Raw genomic sequence first — 19,995 nt, 5'->3', positions numbered from 1 at the left:
AATAGGAGAAAGAAGGTGAGGGCTTGCACCATCCACACTGTGCACCAGTGGAGTGCTGCAGTACTTCTAGGAACAGTGTTTAAAAATTTAATCATGATCCACACTCATCTGACACAGTGATCTCAGTACAGAGAGTTTCTGATATTGCTGGTGAATGCTTTTAAATTGGAAAGAACCTATAAGATTTTATCAACTCACTGAGGGTGGACACAGTCGACTTTTGTTCTTTCTTTTTTTTAAATCTTGACATATTGAAGAACTACACACTAAGCATATTTAGTAATTAAGGAACTTCAATGTACTGGTTCTGCATATTTCACATATGCAGAACCAGAAAGTGGCCACTGCAACACAAAATTCAGAGATCCTGAAAGACAGAGGTCTTGCAAACTGTAATTCACTATATTTCAAAATCAATATAAGATGCAGGCAAATTCACCCATACCATCCAAAATTACTTTCTCCACCCAGTTGTTTACATAAAAAATTAAAGTCTTCCTTTTTATCAGTTATTTTTGTAGTTATTAACTTTTTACTTCAATTACTGCCATTTCACGGAAGGAGGTTATAAACCAACTTCCGAGCAGCATTTCACACATGCGTGCACGCAATTTGTCAACAGCAACCAGGCATTCTCAACACCCAGTCAGAGAAAATTCCCACTTCTAGGCAGGTTGCAAACAGAATACGTCGATGTGGTGGAATTTCGATATGGCAGTTCTAAAGATATAAAACCAATTTTAAGGGAAGTTTAACACTTTTAATTAAATTGAAGTGAGTATTCCTGTTATGGGAATGATTCTCACACATACCCAACAGCATTCTTTAATGTAATTTATATTATTCTTTCTTCCATCAATTTGCAAGTCTGCTCACTGGTTTTGTCTTTCCATTTATCATTGGATTTCCAAACATTGGCTGCCAGCAGATTCAGGAGAGGCTGTAAGTCCTTTAGATATCTAACCTATGAACTCTTTTGATTTGATTACCAACATTTCTGACGTTTGGGTGAAACTTGTTCTTGGAAATCATTCATGTTTGCCAATTTTCAAAGTAAAGATCAATTTCAGATATTTAAAATCAAATAGATATATATTTTTATTTGAATACATCACTGAATATTACCTCGACTTACTTTCCACCCCTTCATTGATTATTCCTGTAATAGTTTGATATCTTTCCCATGCGCAAGGACAGAAAAGAATAATAACATTACATCACAAAGGACAATCACCACTGATAATCGACAGAACTTAACTCTAACACACAAGGTTCTCAGGTTTCTGAAAGAAAACTATTCTGCTTCCTTCACCCAAACTCTCTCCTACTAATGAAGCAATTCCCTGATAAGTAACACATTAAGTATTTGTTAAATCTCATAGAAATACTTTAACTTAGATGAAGATCTCAGAATTAAAAATTAAAAATTATCTGAGAGTATTGTGGACAGGCTCTTTTGAATAAGTATAGGTCTAATATGGTGACATGGCCTAACATATTATAACACTTGAGATTAATCTGACATTTGAACAAGTCAAGTACAACAGTGGTATGATTATTCTCCTTCAATCATTGAACAGGTCATCATGCGAAAAGTCCTCACATAAAAATACTGTTAAAATTGTTGTATTTCTCTTAATGTATAAGTGTAAACTTTTTGCCAGACCCAATGGATAACTAGTGGAATTTCCAGGAAGCCAGAGTGGTAAAATGGTAAAACCTAGCAGCAAATGGTCGAGCAGAATGTAAGTGTGAAGAAGATTCAAAACCTGAGATGAAATCATGGACATGGAGCTGCAGGAGAACAATATCGTCATGAAACCAAATCTAAAGACTGCTCACTTCTCCAATGCACGTTTAAGCCGAAAGTTAATATAACAATGGAGAGATCTTTTCATTTGTAGATACTTACAGGTTTATATCGTAGTGCATCCCGATAGGAGCCAAATAATGCTGCCTGTGCCTTAAGGAAAGCCCTGGCCACACCATCACCAGTGGCTGTAGACTGCTTCTTCAGTTTGTATTTCAACGATGAGACCTGTAGAAAGAGAATAAATAGAAATTCTGGGTATATTGGTAATCCAAAGGGGAGGCATTCCTCTCTGAATGCTTACAAAATGAAAAGAGAACCGATGAAGAGACTGATGAATAAAAAGAGACTGATGAAAGCTTGCTAAGACATAGTGTGCAATGCAGTGACTATGGTAAGGAAACCAGTGAGCAAAGAGTGATAGTGTAGTTTTAGTTTTAAAAATTTAGTTGAATAAATTTTATTAATTGTATTCATTAAATTCAGGTAAGGCACGTCATGGAAGGTGATGTGGTGCAGTTGCAGTATATGGGAATTGATGGAAGCCACTGTGATCCATGGCAACAATATCTACTGTGCCTGCCTCAGAGTTGATGAGCTGAAGTCTCAGATTGGGAGAGCAATGATCAGAGACGGAGTATTACCATTTTGCAACCATGTCTCTACCGTGGCTAAGTGTGGAAATGAAATATTCCAGGCAAAATGATGTTGCCCAACATCCAACAAAGGAAGAGGATGAAGGCCAGAAATGGCTGAAAACATTGGTGGGAATTGTTTATAGGTCCCTAAACAGCTCTAGTAATTCAGGAATTGTAGAAATCAAGAAATTAGAGTCACATGTAACAAGAACAGTGCAACATTCCTTAGGGGAATTTAATACACATTGAGACCAAATTCCCAGTGGAAAATATAAGAAAAGGTTTTCTACGCAAGTATCTCGCAGAAGCAGAGCAGACCTGATGGGCCAAATAGCCTAATTTTGCTCTAATATCTTATAGTCTATGGACGCATTAAAGGAACTATTTATTTTAGATTAAGTATTGTGTGAAGAAAAAGATAAATGATATCATGTGGAAAAGGGACCTTCAAAGAAGGGTGACTGCAATCTGCTATATTTTACTAAAGTGGACTAAAATGATTTAGTTCTATCTGAAAATAGGATTCTAAACTTTAACAAAACAATCTATGATGATATGAAGTACGAGTTGGCTGCAGACTATGTTAAAACACACAAGAGTAATTGAGCAAAGACTAATACTTAAAGGATTATTACATGACTTACTGCAAATACATATTCCCCCAAGACAGGAAAAAATACACAGGAAAAGTTGTCCAGCTGTTGCGAACATGATAAATTAAAGACAGTATTAAATCAAAGAAAAAGGCTTATAATGTTGCCAGAAAGAGCAGTAAGCTTGAGGATTGGAAAGGAAAACAGATTTTTGAGAATAATTTTATGAGAAATAAAGACGGCCAATTTTTCAATAGATATGTAAAATGAAAAAAGATCAGCAAAGTCTCTTAAGTACGGAGATTGCAAAAATAATTTGTTGAATAGGGAGAAATTAAACTTATACTTTTTTGACTGCATTCATGGAAGACACAGAACACAACCCAGGAGAAGCAAACTAAAACAGATCGACAGTGCATGAAAAATCTGAAAGAAACAAATGAATGAGATTGGAAACCGATGTTCCTAAGACCTTGGTATCTGCATAACATGTTATGTTTTGTAACTCCCAAACATTAAATGTATTGAAAGAAAAAGAGAGCTAGGAATAACACATATGCCTCTTAGTTCTACCTTTAGTGAGGTGCACACTTATGACATGGGTGGCATCATGACGTATGCCATTCACATACTTTTACATGTTACTCATAATGAATTATGTAAACAAAAAATGCTTAATAAAACAATATATTTACAATATTACACAACTATCACTGAAATATTAAATACATAACGTTCCTCCTTGCTTAGCTATAAACTCCAACTCAATATAGAATGCATCTCAACTCAAATAGGTAATGTACTACTCTGGAGTTTTTTATATATATATATATATACACACACACATATATGTGTATATATATACTGTATATACACAATATACTATAAAATGCAATCACTATACAGATATATGCACCCACAGCATAGTAAATTATAAATTGCCCCATTCAGGCCTAAAGATTTCATCAATGTGGAGGATTTATTATTTTTGTGGGAGAACATCTTTCCTGAAAAGGAGGGGATTCACTTTGCTTGGCAATTGAGGCTTGTGGCTGAGAAACAACCTCAGGTTCTGGGGCCTCCTCCTTGGTGGCTATAGGAATTGACTCTTGGACTACAGGAAGTGGTTCTGAGAGTTCTAACAATTGACTCTGCTCTCCTCAACTGATCAATGTGTTGTCTGCACAATTTCCACTGTGTATGAAATGTGGTCCAGTTCTGTCCTTAATCTTTCCAAATACCCACTTTTGGTCACCCCCCGTAGTCCCTCGACACGACTGCTTGTCCAGGAGTGAAACATCAAAACTCCTTGCTTGAGGCACCCTCAATTTGTCTCAGCTGTTTGTCCTGCATACTCCTTCTGAGATAGGGTTTGAGGAGATCCAAGCATCATCTCAAGGGACAATCCAGGAACAGCGTAGTTGGTGAGTTGCTGTAGTGTGTGATGCATTGCGATATGCAAGGAGGAAATTGGTGAGCTTCTGATTCAGTGACAGTGTAGTGTGCTCTGCTGACATTGCTCAAAGTGCATTCTTAGGACTCTAGACAAACCTTACCACCAAGCCATATGAAGCTGGGTACTAAGGTGCAGATGAATGGAATGATTTATATTCACTTTCGGGAGTGACTTTCTGCAACAAACCATCGTCCATTCACACTGACCAAGTGTTCTGGAACAGCAGTCCTTGAAAAGCAGCTTTTCAATACACCAACCATGTGTGAGGCTGATGGAAGTACTTCTGGCCCCTTTGTAGCTGCCTCCACTACTAACAAGGAATTTGTGCCCATGAATGGTAACATCAAAATGCAGATGAATCCCCTGCCAGGGCAATGCAGGACTTTCCCCAAGAATGGAGGGGTCTGCTGATCTACCCCAGACCATCAGACAAAGCTTTGAGCCAACACTTTCATTTTGACTGTGCCTAAATGACCAGCATGTAGCTCCTCCAACAAGTTAGCTTTCAGTTTGGATGGTACAACTACTCTCAGTCCCCACATAAGGCAATCCCCGTCAAGGGCAAGTTCATCCCAGAGCTGGTAAGAATGGGGAACTGGAATTTTTGCTGCACATTACAGCACTGTTGGGTGGCCATGTAGACCTGAGACAGTGCAGGGTTTCTTTTGGTTTCCCTTTGAATTATCTCTGCCACAATAGGGAGACCTTCAATTTGCATTAGGAAGATGGTGCTAAACAGTGAATCCTTTGCTTGCATCTTCGGAAACAGCTCAATTTTCATCTTTAATATCTTTATTTTTCCCTTTCAGGGTTCTTTTGAAGACCCTGACCTGGAGTTACATGCAGATTTTGGTTCTTTGCGGGAATGGGACCCGTTCTTGGGTTTTCAGTACCGGCCGTTGTTTGGCATGCCAAGGGTTCGGCCTGTGATTCCAGCTCGTATATGAAAGCTTAAGATCTCAGGGCTCTGGAGACGGGCGGATTGAGGGTCGGTGTCACAACAGGTGACTCGTGTGTCATCAGGGAGACCGGAAAAGCTTTCGCTGTGGGACCGAAGACCCGAAATCTTCATGATCTTCAGGCACAGAGCCCGTAAAAAGCAACAAAACGGACTTTTTAACATCATAAACCAGCCGGCTGCTGTTATGTCTCCCACTTGCTGTGAAAATGGGGGATACCTCCCTCTCCCTTATTAGGGAGAGAGAGAACCTGTGGGCTGTCGAATGTCGGATGAAATGCGATAGTCTTTGGGATAACTACAAGGTGTGCGTCTCTGCTATCGCCTAGCTCACACTTGTGCTCGGTAGTGGATACGCTTTCTTTTACTGGGGGTGGGAGGGGTGATCACTGCTTGTTGCCGCTTACACATGGGGGGGCTTTGGGGTTCTCATTCATTCATTTTTTGGGGCACTTCTGTTTTCATGGATGTTTTGTGAAGAAAAAGCATTTTAGGATGTATATTGTATATATTTCTCTGACATTGAATTGGACCTTTGAACATGTCAAGAGGAGTGTACTCTTCTGTAAATTTTTTCAGGTATTTCCTTTTCCAAGGGTAACAGGTCAATCCCATCAATATTTCTACGATTAGTTGTCCTCTTGGATATGATCTTGTAATTGCATCCACCAAGAAGCAGAGCCCATCTCTGCATTCATGCTGCTGCAGTTAGCGGAACACCCTTCTGTGGACTGGAAGTAGACACCAGTGGATGATGAACAGTAATGAGGGTAAACTCTCTCCCATACAAGAACTGGTTGAAATGGTTTGCACATCAAATCAGACTCAAGGCCTTTCAGTCAATCTGTGTACAACTTTTCTCTGCAGCTATAAGGGAAATTGGCTATGCGACATTTATTTCCATCACTCATTACATGTGACATGACTACACCTATATCATAGGGTGAGGCATCACAGGGAAGCTTCAGTGGACGATGTGGATAATAATGTGTGAGTGCAGAGCCTGACCTCATGATTTTTTTTGCTTTTTGGAAAGCCACCTCATGCTGTTTTGTCCATCGACATTTCATCTAGACCTGTAGTAATGAGATCAAGGCATGGATCACAGTAAGCCAAGTTTGGCAGGACCCTGCTATAGTAATTGACAAATCCTGAAAGGTACCACAACTGTGACATGCACTTTGCCCCTGGGGCATCCACTACTGCTTGAATTTTCTGAGCACACTTGTGTAAAATCCTTGTGCGTCAATGATGTGACCACAGCAAGTAATGCTTGGTTTAAAGAATTCACACTTGCTGTGCTGTCCTCTGAGCCCATAACCTTCTAATATTTTTAACACTGTCTTGAGATTTTGGAGATATTCCTTGTCATCCTTATTGATAACATTACGATCTAGGTAGACTGATCTCCTGGGCAGCCTTGCAATGCCTGGTCTATAGCTTTCTAATCCAAAAATAAGCCTATTGTATTGATAAAGCCCTTTGTGAGTGTTTATGGTGGAGTCCAGAACGAGGGGTCACAGTTTAAGGATAAAGAGGAAGCCTTTTAGGACCGAGATGAGGAAAAACTTCTTCACACAGAGAGTGGTGAATCTGTAGAATTCTCTGCCACAGGAAACCGTTGAGGCCGGTTCATTGGCTATATTTAAGAGGAAGTTAGATATGGCCCTTGTGACTAAAGGGATCAGGGGGTATGGAGAGAAAGCAGGTACAGGGTTCTAAGTTGGATGATCAGTCATGATCATACTGAATGGCGGTGCAGGCTCGAAGGGCCGAATGGCCTACTCCTGCACCTATTTTCTATGTTTAAACACTTTTCACTCTTCTTCCATCTCCATCTGTAGGTAGGCCTCTGTTAAGTCCATTTTGCTGAAGTGTTTTCCTCCAGAAAAGTTTGCAACGGTATTCTCTATCCTGGGTAGAGGGTATTCATCTAGTTTTAGTACTGAGTTGATGGTGACCTTAAAATCACCACAGATCCTGACAAATCCATTCTTGTTGGCTACAGGGACCACTGGTGTTGCCCATGGGCTCCAATGAACCTTGGAAAGAATTCCTTCTTTTATCACAGATGGCACAAGGAAATGGACAGGCTTTGTAAAACTTGAGTGTAGTATTTTCATTTAACACTATTTTACCCCTGATATGTTGGATTTTTCCAGTGCCACCTTTGACACTGCTGTGGTATCAGGCCTGATGAACGGCTGCAGCCCCATATGTCGAATGTTTACTTTTTTCCATATCCATAGACGATGTCTGGCCTACTGAGTTCCTCCAGGATTGTGTGTGTGAGAGCCAGTATCCAATTCCATTTTAATTAATTTGCCATTCACTCCTGGTGTAACCCTTATTGCTTGTCTCTTAACAGTTTTCACATTTTACATCTCAAGGCTATACAGTCCTGTGTTACTTTCATAATTCAGATTTTTCATCAGCAGCATGAAGATTAGTGCTCTTTCTGAAACTGCAATTTGACTTTTTATCTTCTCTTAGATAGATAGATAGATAGATAGATACTTTATTCATCCCCATGGGGAAATTCAACTTTTTTTCCAATGTCCCATACACTTGTTGTAGCAAAACTAATTACATACAATACTTAACTCAGTAAAAAAATATGATATGCATCTAAATCAATATCTCAAAAAGCATTTATAATAGCTTTTAAAAAGTTCTTAAGTCCTGGCGGTTGAATTGTAAAGCCTAATGGCATTGGGGAGTATTGACCTCTTCATCCTGTCTGAGGAGCATTGCATCGATTCCTGTGCAGTCCATTTATCTCAGTCTGCCCAACACACTCTTCGTATGTGTCCTACTTTGTTGCACTTTCTGCAAGTTTTGCCTTTAAATCTGTAGCAGTCTGGTGAATGTGCACCCTTGTCACAAAGGTAACACAACTGGTTCAGCCAGGCCTATTTGTGTAGTCACTGCAATTATTTTCATGCTCACTGTCATTCCTGACTGAACCTCAATTGAACCTGTCTGCAGTTTCCATTACAGCATTTTCAAATACTGTTTTAAATGCCGTTTCTGATTGCTTTCTTGTAAGATTGCACAAACTAAATGATCTCCTAGTGCAGGATTAAGCCTGCTACCGAATGGGCAATGTTCATTCAATTCAGCCACATGAACTGAAATGGATTCCTCTTCCTTTTGATTCTGCTTATGAAACCTAAAGCATTCTGCAATCAACAATTGTTTTGGTTCTATATGTTCCTGCATTACTTTGATATTAGCAAAGCTTATTTTGGCTGGTTTGGTTGGAACAGTTAAACTTCTAAGCAAACTTATTCCTTTTCACCTAATGCATTCAGCAAAACCGGCACTCACTTTTTATTGGCTATTTCATTTACTTCGAAATACTACTTAATGCACTCAGTATACAAAATCCAGTTATCTGTTGTATAATTGAATGCATCTGTTTTTCTGATGTAGCCAGCCATTTCTGCTTTTCTTTAAATTTATTATTACAACAGTACTCACCATTAATAAACTCGTGAATATTGTCTGCTTTCTGCTTTTTTTTAAAAAAAAGTGAATGTTTCACTGCACTTTTTTTTTAAAACTCAAACATCTCACTGTGGTTCAACAGATAAGTAGTCATCTTGGGTCTGTTTAAAACTTACTTGTCACCACTGTTATGTTGTATAACTCCAAAACTAATTGACAGGAAAACACAGAGCCAGGCATAACCTGTACGCTCCTATACTTCTCTTGTTTGTTCTGTCTTTTCTTACTCAAAAAATAGAATTACAGTTGCTACATTTTAGTCCATGGAAAAATCTAGAATCTTTTGAATTTTGGAGTTTGACAATGTGTGCTATCCAGAATCTTCAAAACCACCTTCTAAAAGCATGGAGGCAAAAGGGGCAGCAGCTGCTGGAATCTGGAGCAATAAACAACCTGTTGGGGGAAAATCTTGTGTGTTGAACGGTGGGTTGAAACCCTGCATCAGGATTTGATGTACTGCGACCCTAAACGCCAATAATTCCTTGTTTGCTGTTCGACTTGCTGAGGTACCTCCAGCAGATAGTTGGTTATTTCCAAAGCATAGTATTGCGCGTTTAATATTTCAGTAGTAATGGAGTAATATTTTAAATATGTTGTTTGATAAAGCATTCTTTGTTATTTACATAATTCATTATGGGTTCTATGCAAAAGTACATGAATGGCATATGTCATCACGCCACATGTCATAAGTGCGCATCTCGCTAAAAGTAGAACTGCAGCATATGGGACTGGGTCGTAACATTGTAGTGAATTGAGAACTGGGCAATATACAGCAGAGAATTTAAATAAATAGGTCACCTTACCTTTGAATAAATAGGTAAGGGGGTAGCAAATCTTTGGAATTCTGTTCCCAGCAGACCGTGAAGGCTTAATTGCCAAGTGGATGGTGACAGATTTTAGGATATTAAAGAAATGAAGAGTACCTAACATTAGTGCCACAAAATGGTGCTGAGGTCACTATGTTCTTAATAAATGGCAGGTAATATGCAAGGTGTCAAATAGCAAACTCCTGCTTCTATTTGTCATGTTAAAATATTTTGATAGTTTTGACTTTAAATACTCTGATACACTTTAGCGAGCAACACACCTACAGATCTTCACTGCAGTTGTGCAACATATCGCCTATCACTAAGAAGAGCACACTTTTAAAATCACTGAACCAATCAGGGCTAAATAAGCTCCATCTTTTTTCCCATTCATAACTAATTAATATTGAAGACAGAACTCTCAATGCAAGAATAATTTCAGTAATTTGCAATGGTCGACTTTTTCTTCAGTCTCACAGTTACTTAGAAAAAAGAAAAACAGAAATAAAATCACCGCACAAATAATCGCAAATAGCTGCATAATGAAATGAGACCAAATTTTCATCAAAATATAATTAGCAATAAACTGCACACTGAAAAAAAAGGCAAGAATGCAGACAAGGGATGAGTAATGAGAAAATACAATCACTATAACTTAAATATTGAAGCATTTTTTTCTGTGCTTCAGATAATGATTTGCTGTTTAATTACTCATTATACTTCTTTTAATAAAGATAACCAGCACAGTACAAGGCATCAGAGAAAACTAAGCACTACAGGTGATAAACCTTTACAGCAGTGACATTTTTCAGTGTAAAGTCACAGTTACTGTGATCTGATCAAAGAAAGGGACCCCCATAGGGTCCAATTACAGCCATATTTTTATGGAAAAATCATTGAGTTATGATGTTCATAATCTATGCAGAAAGGACTTTACAATATAGGTCTTTTCCCAATAGCTGTGATCTTTTCAATTTACATCAAGGCTTGATGGCTACAGATGAAAGTTTTGAAATCCAACTCATTTAGTGCTCTGGCTGCATATACCAAGCCTCATTAAGTATTTTCAATTAACTTCAGCACAGGTTGTGAAGTACATAATCTATATCTCTGTGGTGAGAAAGGTTAAAGAACATACAAATCCACTGGACTCTCTATGCCCTTTTAATTAGTATGACATGGAGGATTCATTCTGTAAACCATCAGATAACAAAATATCAGGATTTCTCAGTCTGAAAATTTTAACAGGTGCAATACACCAGTACATGCCAAGGGCAGATCCCACAAACAGTACCGTTGGGGATTAAAAAGAAATAATAGGGCAATGGCAGTTAAACTATCTCAGAAGAAAGTTTCTCAGATGCATAAGTGGAGAAATTTAATGATTTAACTGGAAACGAGGAAATGCTACATTGGCAAGGTTTGGAGATTTCAGAACAAGCTGTTTATTCCCACTTCTGTCTAAAAAGTGTCGTGTAACAACATGCTTTTGGACAGAACAGCTACTGAAGGAAATTATACCCATTGACAATGTAATATTGAGAACCCTGTTTCAAAGTAAGTTTCAAAACTCTAGAAATATTAAAACTTAGTTTAAGATCTGCTTAGTTCATTAAAGAATCTAAAAGTAACTGCCCTATTAAATAAGGCAAGGAACAAAATAAAAGAGCAGCAAAACTGCTTAGACTACACTATGCTTAGGCCTTGAGTTTTGACACTGTATCATGTTATTTTGTAGCCTGAGGGTGAAGTGCCCAGTAAGTTTGTTTTTTGTCTTCTTTGGCCATTACACAGGAAGGCAGGCAGGACAGCAGACTTTTGGCTCCTGCAGACATCATTAATAAAGCAACTAAAGACAAGGGAACCCTTAATTTCCCTCTTTAGTGAGAGTAACAAATTCAGAACAACCAAAACAAAGGTTCTTGATATTTTTAGCACAGGTCTAAGCTGTGTTTCTTTGGATTTAATTCACTTTAATTTAATAGCCCACTTTCTAAGTGTTCCGAAAAATCTTATTCTTGGAAACCATTCAGGACAATGTTCTTTGACATTTATCAAAGCTTTAGTGCAGAAAAAATATATTAAAAACAAGAATAAAAACCTAAATGAACATGGTTTTCAAACATAATGATTCCTCTAGATATGCAGAAAGATTTTCCTGAAACGAGTTGTACAAACTTATGTCTCAGAGGCAGAATTTCTCTGCTTGGCCCCTTGCTGATCACTATAAGGTGAAGTCTTCATCGACTTAAAAGGAAATCAGGCACTATAACTATTGTTATACAACCTGATTTTCAAGCTTTCAGACAAAAGTTCTGCAGGCAAATGAGAAGAATTTCAGTCGGCACGGCTTGAAACCTTCCTTACAAACCTGAATCTTATAATGAAAAACTTCTTTCCTCAAGAAGGCGAGCTGAAGGATTTATTTCCTGGAGGTCCACATGAACAGTGAATGCTACTGGAAGCACCATTGCTGCAAACCAAATGCATCTGCGAATAATGTCAACAGTAATCCATTGTGATGATTTGGGTTTTAAGTGATATTTTTGTTTAGTTATTTGCAGGGTTACATCAGAGATACACTAAAGTTGTATAGTTAGGATCAGCCAATTTTGCATAAAGACGGTAGGTTGTTAGGTGTTCACCAACATCTTGAAGAATGTTTTCTTCAAACAAGATGCACCTTGCCTTGCACCACATATTCAGGTCTGTATTTAGTTCATTGACGCAAAAGTCAGTATCAAATGCACATGCACTTCACATATTATCATTAAACGTCAACTGTACTTTTTTCCGATAGATGCTGCCTGGCCTGCAGAGTTCCTCCGGCATTTTGTGTGTTGCTCCGATTTCCAGCATCTGCAGATTTTCTCTTTTTTGACATATCATCGTTGCCAGGGTCAACAGGCAACTTGTTGTGATCCATTTGCCACATAAGAAATAGTTCCAACAATTATTTCAGAAGGTTTGAAACAATAGACAAAAATCAAATTGGTGAGCCCAATTTGCATTAAATTTCCCTTGATTGAAAATGAAATTTGTGTTAGGTTCTCAGAAATGTGAATTGATATTTAAAAGATTTTGACCAAATTACAGCCAAATCATGAAAAGACGAAGGTGCAAAAATTGGTTTTGTTACTAGCAGATGTCCCTTAAAATGTTTTGTATGGCTGTTCTCCTCCTCTTCAGAAAATATTTTGGAAAAAATGCAGACTCAACTAATTTCTATGCAGTTAAATTAGATAGAACACCAAGGAACAGCAGTGAGTACAATTAATTTTAATGGTTTTAAGGAGGAGATAAATAACTGTTCCAACATTATTCTGGTGAAATGGCTGACAGGTGATTCTTGCTTCATATCACTTCAGAGCAAACTGATGGAAGGAATTTTTTGAATGCAAGGTGTGCACAGGTGGCAAGAATACGCATATTTACGTTTTATAAGTTTCAAAATCTATTAGTTATTGAGGCTTGCCAGGATGTTACTTGGATTGGAGGATTTCAGTTATGGGGAAAGATTGGATAGGTTGTGCTAGCTGTCCATTTAACTAGGAAGTTTGAGGTGGGAATTGACAGAAGTGTGTAAGATTATGAGAGGCAAAGACAGGATGATTAAAAACAATTAGTCATGGGTTTAAGGCGAGAAGAAGCTTTAAACAGGATCTGAAGTGTTTTTAGACCATGAGACCACAGATATAGGAGTAGAATTAGGCCATCTGGCCCATCGAGTCTGCTTGGCTGATCCAATTTTCCTCTCAGCCCCAATCTCCTGCCTTCTCCCTGTATCCCTTCATGCCCTGACCATTTAAGCAACTATCAACCTCTGCCTCAAATTTACATAAAGACTTGGCCTCCACAGCCGCCTGTGGCAAAGAATTCCACAGATAAGAGAGTGGTTGATACCTGGAACACACTGCCAGAGGATGTGCTGGAATAGACACAAATACTCATTAAAGAGACATTTAGATAGACATAAATAAGTAAAGCATTGAAGGATATGGTCTTAATGCAGGCAAATGGGATTAACGCAGACTTGCAAAATGGTTGACATGGATGGAGTGGTACAAAGGGCCTACTTCAGTGCTGTACAACTCTGACTCAATGACTAATGGTCTTGATTTCAAATTGTTGTTTTGAATACAGCTTTTCCTTAGCAGAATCCACTGCAGTGACGACCAAAAGCTGCTAAGGATAATGTTACAAATAAGGAAGCCAAAAAAAATCATTGCAATAGGAAATTTCCAAGTTTGCATTTTCTCAAGGCTTCACCTTGTAACAGTAGAACAAGATCAGTGTTTTGTTCTTCATAGTTTTTATCAATGGTAAAATTCGTGAAACAAAATTTGATCAGGAGATTTTAGATCTACATTAATGTAACAACGTTTCAGCAAAAGCAAGTAGATAAACAGGTTTTCAGTGGCTAGTCACAATTATTATTCTTCATTTGGAAATACACAGTATTTCCTAAAGCAGAATGCTATCAAGAAAAGTAATATTTCTAATAGTCCATAACTCTTAAATATTATGTGTGAATATCTGACAAGAGACCATTATTAAGATGGCAGCATACAACACAGCAGTGTGTCTACATGAAAACAGTTCAGTAATTCAGGACAACTGTGACCTGGAGACCTTTATGACAACTGAGACCAATATAAAAACTGACCTAATAATAAACTCCATATGGACTAAAATCATTGTGGCATGAACTCACATGTAACTAAACATATCTTGTAACGGCTTTACTCAAATCAGCGGGAGAATATATCATAATTTTTAAAAATTGCTTTATCTGGGAAGGGAGAGAAGAGTACAAAAATGAAAATAGTGTGCACAGACTTTTGTATATTTGATAAATTTAAAAGCAAAGCACTTACTTCTTGCTGTAAATTTGCATGTTAATTTCTAGAGAAGTGTAACAGATACTCAGAAACGGGTACTTCTGTATTGCGGTATGCTATTTACAGTTTGCTTACATTTATACATTAAGTACTAATCACCTTGATTATTAAGAAAGAAAAGTAGTGGAAGCAACACAAGATCAAAGTACAAATGCGGTTGACATCTCTTTCATCAGGCTTCATTGATAAAGAGATAGCCTTCTTTAACCGTCCTTTAATTTAGACCAGTATCCTTTTGCGCCAAGTTAAAACTGTCATTTTTTTTCTAAAATGAAATCTAAGCAAAAGAGACCATTTTAAAACAAATAGGATATTTCCATTGGAAACATCTCAGTAAGTAGGTGGAAATAAATTAAAGTGCACTGGAAAACTACTAATTCAAGGAAACGAATGTTTCAGAATACTGAAGATCAAAGGATCAATTTTGTGACCCCAACTGTAAAAGTATTACTTATTATATTGACCAGTGCCATCCGAGCATTAATTAAAGGAAAAAGAGCTGGCAGGTGGCAGGGAAACAGGAGCTGATAATTGGCCCCCTTCTTCTACTTGCCTTCACAACTCAACTCGTTCTTCAGCAAGAAATGCCACTAGGCAGACAGAAATGCATACTTTGTAATTTAATGATTAAGTATAAGATGAAGAGACTTACATTTTAAAAAGCTACAACTAATGAATGCAGATATCTTTCTGATCATGAGCTTCATTTACAATTGGCTGCACAGCTCAAAACCTCTGCAGCCATAGTTGAAAATAATTCTGTTTTTGCAGGAGTCAATTTACAGCTTCTGACTTTCACAAGAAAAAGTAACAAATGAGATACTACTAACCGCTTCCTTCCACTCCCCATCCCCACCCTCGCATCTACCAATTTGTGATAACAGAGGAGATTTTATCACATTCAATGAGCTAATGAAATTAAAAAAAGGCACTGCTCATTTCTTACTTACCACTTCGCTCGGTAGATTGTGAAGGTCATCAAATGGTGTTTCCAGTGTATTTGTATCTACATTTAATATAATCACATCTTCTATAGCTTTGCACTTCACCTTCTGTTGAACAGAAAAGAGAAATGGTTCAGCACGGTTGTAAATAAGATTGCCCCATTTTCTCAAACAGGCCTATGGTCTTAAGAGTCATGAGGTGAGAGGAAATATCATTTTTGTACAGTTGCCATGTCACCAGCCAGAAGTGCTCTCCCTGGGGACAGCATTCCACAGACTTGAGTGAGAGTGTTAACTGTCTGTATTTGGCAACTTTATGGCAGTAATACTCCTCTTACAGGTTGCTGTGCAAAGCCAGAGGGTTAAGGTCACTTCCACAAAATGAGTGACCATAAAATTGACTTTTTGTTAAATGTAAGGGCTCAATTACAACTGCAAAAATTTACTTTGCACTGAAATGAAATTTAATGCAGCTTAGCATGCATGATTCCCAGTTCCATTTCAGAACGTTTAGTACGAGTGTCAACTCACTACTTAGAAAAAGGAATATTTCAGCAGTACTCGCACTAAGTCATCTTCATTTAAGTACACAAGCATCAACAAAAAAAGGTGCAAAAACACATCAGGCTGTTTACCAGAAGAAGCAGGAAGACTGTGTCTGAAAATAATTAAGTAAAGAATTATTAAATCATTATTTAGTGACTGTTTTAGAAATGAAATTGCAGGGGTATGTCAAGAGAAAAAACACGCTTGAGTTAAAATGGGGGTATACAATGGAGCAGATTGAAAACACTTATCAGAAGGAAACACATAATAAAAAGGTTTAGGAAGTCAAAGGTAAGGAAAAAGGCTCCAGGCTCTGACAATTTTCATTTATGGGTCCTGGTGGAGTTGACTGAGATTCTAAATGCACTCACTGAACAAGAGTTTTGCCATTTGTGGTTAGTGTGCAAAACTAAGAGGTTAAAGACAAATTTGTTTCCACACTGAAATTAACAGATTTTTAATAGCTACGAAGCATAAGCAACTGAATAAGTTGCAAACAGGCAAATATGATAATGAACGTCAAATAAAGGGAATATATGCGGGAGAAATAAATAACAGGCCAGGAATCAGCATCAACCATGAGGAAAAAGAAGCGTATGAACTATAGGTGCTGCTGGCCAGGCCAGTGTTGACTGCCCATCCACATTATCTGTGGTAAGCCATCTCTTTGTACCTCTTCAGTACATTGCTAATGAGTGGAACATTCCAGGATGATCACCCAGTAACATGTAAGCGTCAAAAACATATTTGCAAGACACAATATTTGTAGCTTAGAAAGTAAGTTGGAAGTGGCCCATGTACCTGCTTCCAGCAATAAAGCTGTCAAAGAAACTTTGCTGATTTGTGTGTGTGGCATCTTGTAAATTAAACATACAGGGGAGCTATTTTGTTAAGTTTTCCCTCATATAGCAATTTTCTCTGCCTTATCTGATTGATTCTAAAGTTTGAAAAAACAAGGCCAATATGAGATCCAGAAGGAAACTCAGACAGAGCTGCTTTCCAAAGCAAGTTATGGAAATGTGGAACGTTGCGACAAGGAGCCATTGAGACAATTATTTTAAATGGAAGCTTTTAATAGGAAATTATGCAAGAAGAGGAAATAGCAAATATGCTAAGCTACATGATGGAGGTTCAAGTGAACATAAAAAAATAATTTGTACATGAATTTGCTGTGCTACCTGCTTTGTATTTTATAGAATGCCACAGAAAAACAAACTGCTGCTGATCTTAATTAGATACAAGAAGTTTTGAAAACAAAACTTAGAGGAAGTACAGATGCAAGAGAAAGCTTGTGAGTACTTTGCAGTTATCTGGTTTTCTGCATTAACTACTCATAAAATGTTTTCTGATCTTCATCTACATCACAATAATAGACAAACACAATCTGCCTAAACAAATAACACACAAAAAATTGTACTTTTCATGTCTGTATTGAACACGTTGTTTAATCATTCACAGTCCAGGCTGGAAAAACCTTGTACTTAATAAGTGGTAGAACCTCCTTTGGCAGCAATTACTTTCACCAACCATTTCCTGGAGCTGCTGATCAGGCTTGCACAAATTTTAGACCATCCCTCTATACAAAACAGTTTCAGTTCATCAATATTTCTGAGACACCTTACATTAACAGTCCTCTTCAGCATCTCAATTGAGTTAACGTCTGGACTCTGACTTGGCCATTCCAAAAAACAAACTTTCTTTTTTTAAAAAAAAAATCATTCTGTTGTTAATTTACTTGTGTTTCAGATCATTGTCTGGTTGCATCATCCAACTTCTATTAAGCTTTAGGTGACAGACTGCTACACTGATATTCTCCTGTAAAAATGGCTTGATACAATTTTGTTCCCTCAATGACTGCAAGTTGTCCAGGTCCTGAGGCAGCAAAGTAGCCCCAAACCATGCTCCTCTTTCCACCATGCTTCACAATTGGGATGAGGTTTTGGTGCTGGTATGCAGTGCCCCTTTTCCTCCAAACACAGTGGTGTGCATTTCGGCCAAAAAGCTCAACTTTTGTCTCATCTGTCCACAGGACATTGTCTCAGAAGTGTGGTGGAACATCCAGGTGGTTTTTTGCAAACTTGAGTTGCAGCGATGCTTCTTTTTTTGGCGAGCAGTGTCGTGTCCTTCCACGAGCACCATTCTTGTTCAGTCTTTTTATTATAGTGGACACATGAACAGGGACTTTAACAAGTTCTCAAGATTTCTGCAGGTCCTTTTCTGCTACCCTTGGGTTCTTTTTCACCTTCTTCAGCATTGCATTTTGTGCTCTTGGTGTGATCTTTACAGAATGCCCACTCCTAAGGTGAGTAAGAACAGTGCTGAATTTCCTCCATTTGTAAACAATTTCTCTTACTGCAGACTGCTGTACGCTCAGGTCTTTAGAAATGCTTTTGTAGCCTTTTCCAGCTTCATGCATCTCTATAATTCTTCTTCTAAGGTCCTTTGAAAGTTGCTTTGATCAAAGCATGGTGCACAGAAACAGATTTTTCTTGCGAAGAGCAGGCTCTGTCAGTAACGTTGCTTTGTGGGTGTCTTTTTTATAGGGTAGGTCACCTCAACAACCCACACCTCCAAACTCATCTAATTGTTTGGAATATCTAACTCCAAATAGCTTTGTAGAAGGCATTTGCCCAGTGGTTCGCATACTTATTTGAGCCTAGACTTTGATTGTTTAAATGGTGCACTCAGTATTGATGAGAAGTAGTACAATTGTTTGTGTGTTATTAGTTTAGGCAGATTGTGTTTGTTTATTATTGTGACTTAGATGAAGATCAGACCACATTTCATAAGTAACTAATGCAGAAAACCTGGTAATTGTAAAGGGTTCACAAACTTTTTTTTGCCTGAACAGAAAATATCTGAAAGGAAAAAAAAAAGAGGTCCAATTTGGTGTGAACACCAATGCAAACTTTGTGCTGGAAACTGAAATCCATGTCCTACAGTTTGCTATGCATTTGCATTGAAATATTCATGTAATATCGAAGCGACCTGCCTAGCTTAAATAATTCTAGTTTCAGGCACAACTGCAGTTTCCATCCCTGTGTCTGTCCATTTGAATGAATGAAAGCAGCAAGGCCCCTATTTTCAAAGGTATCGCTTAGTTGCACTGGTTCAGGAGCATAAGCTGTTGAGGATAGAGGAATCTCTTCATATTTTCACATGATTTGAGAGTTTCAACTGTTTCCCAGCAGTAGAAAAAAAATCCATTCCTAAAAAAGATCAGCTCTGTATAACCACAAACAACAGAAAATCTGCAGATGCTGGAAATCCAAGCAACACACACAAAATGCTGGAGGAACTCAGCACGCCAGGCAGCATCTATGAAAAAGAGTACAGTCAACGAAGGATCCTGATGAATGGTGTCAGCCCGAAATGTTGACTCTGCTCTTTTCCATAGATGCTGCCTGGCCTGCTGAGTTCCTCCAGCATTTTGTGTAGTGTTGCTCTGCATAATGTGCATTTTATTCCAGTTTTAAAACATCACATGATGCTTTCCTGGTTGCAGTCTCTTAAACCTGTTGTGTTTAACATGAGTGGATGATCAGTACGCAAGCTGAAACATTAAATTTTGAGACTGTAATGAAGATATAAATGGGCATTGGTTTCCTTTTCCTTTTACATGGATGGCTTAAATCATTTACATGGCTTTCATGCCAAATCATGCTCATCTTAAATTCGGGCATATTGCAACAGTAAGGGATAACTTCTAGGTTGTGCACATGGAAGTGAAAACCAGACCTTAAGTCTCTGCACCAAGCAAGAGCAAACAATATTACAGAGAACTAGAGGTGAAAGCTAGCTGATACAGTGTACTGGGAAGTAACTGGTGCAAC

The 19,995-nt window shown here is 38.0% G+C and overlaps 1 protein-coding gene across 2 annotated transcripts in view; it reads right to left on the bottom strand.

Annotated features, from left to right (window-relative positions):
- dennd1b (DENN/MADD domain containing 1B) overlaps positions 1-19,995 on the bottom strand; it is a 328,593-nt gene that overhangs the window by 69,314 nt on the left and 239,284 nt on the right. For both annotated transcript variants that reach the window (XM_073063504.1, XM_073063505.1), the window contains 2 exons: positions 15,623-15,724; positions 1,913-2,038 (listed from right to left, as the gene is read on the bottom strand). In XM_073063504.1, the coding sequence (XP_072919605.1) occupies positions 1,913-2,038; positions 15,623-15,724 (228 nt within the window). The remainder of the gene's footprint in view (positions 1-1,912; positions 2,039-15,622; positions 15,725-19,995) is intronic.

Source organism: Hemitrygon akajei, chromosome 12 (assembly GCF_048418815.1).
Source record: "Hemitrygon akajei chromosome 12, sHemAka1.3, whole genome shotgun sequence".
NCBI classification, from domain to species: domain Eukaryota; kingdom Metazoa; phylum Chordata; class Chondrichthyes; order Myliobatiformes; family Dasyatidae; genus Hemitrygon; species Hemitrygon akajei.
The sequence above is the reverse complement of the archived record's forward strand: the minus strand, read 5'-3'. Positions and strand labels throughout refer to the sequence as shown.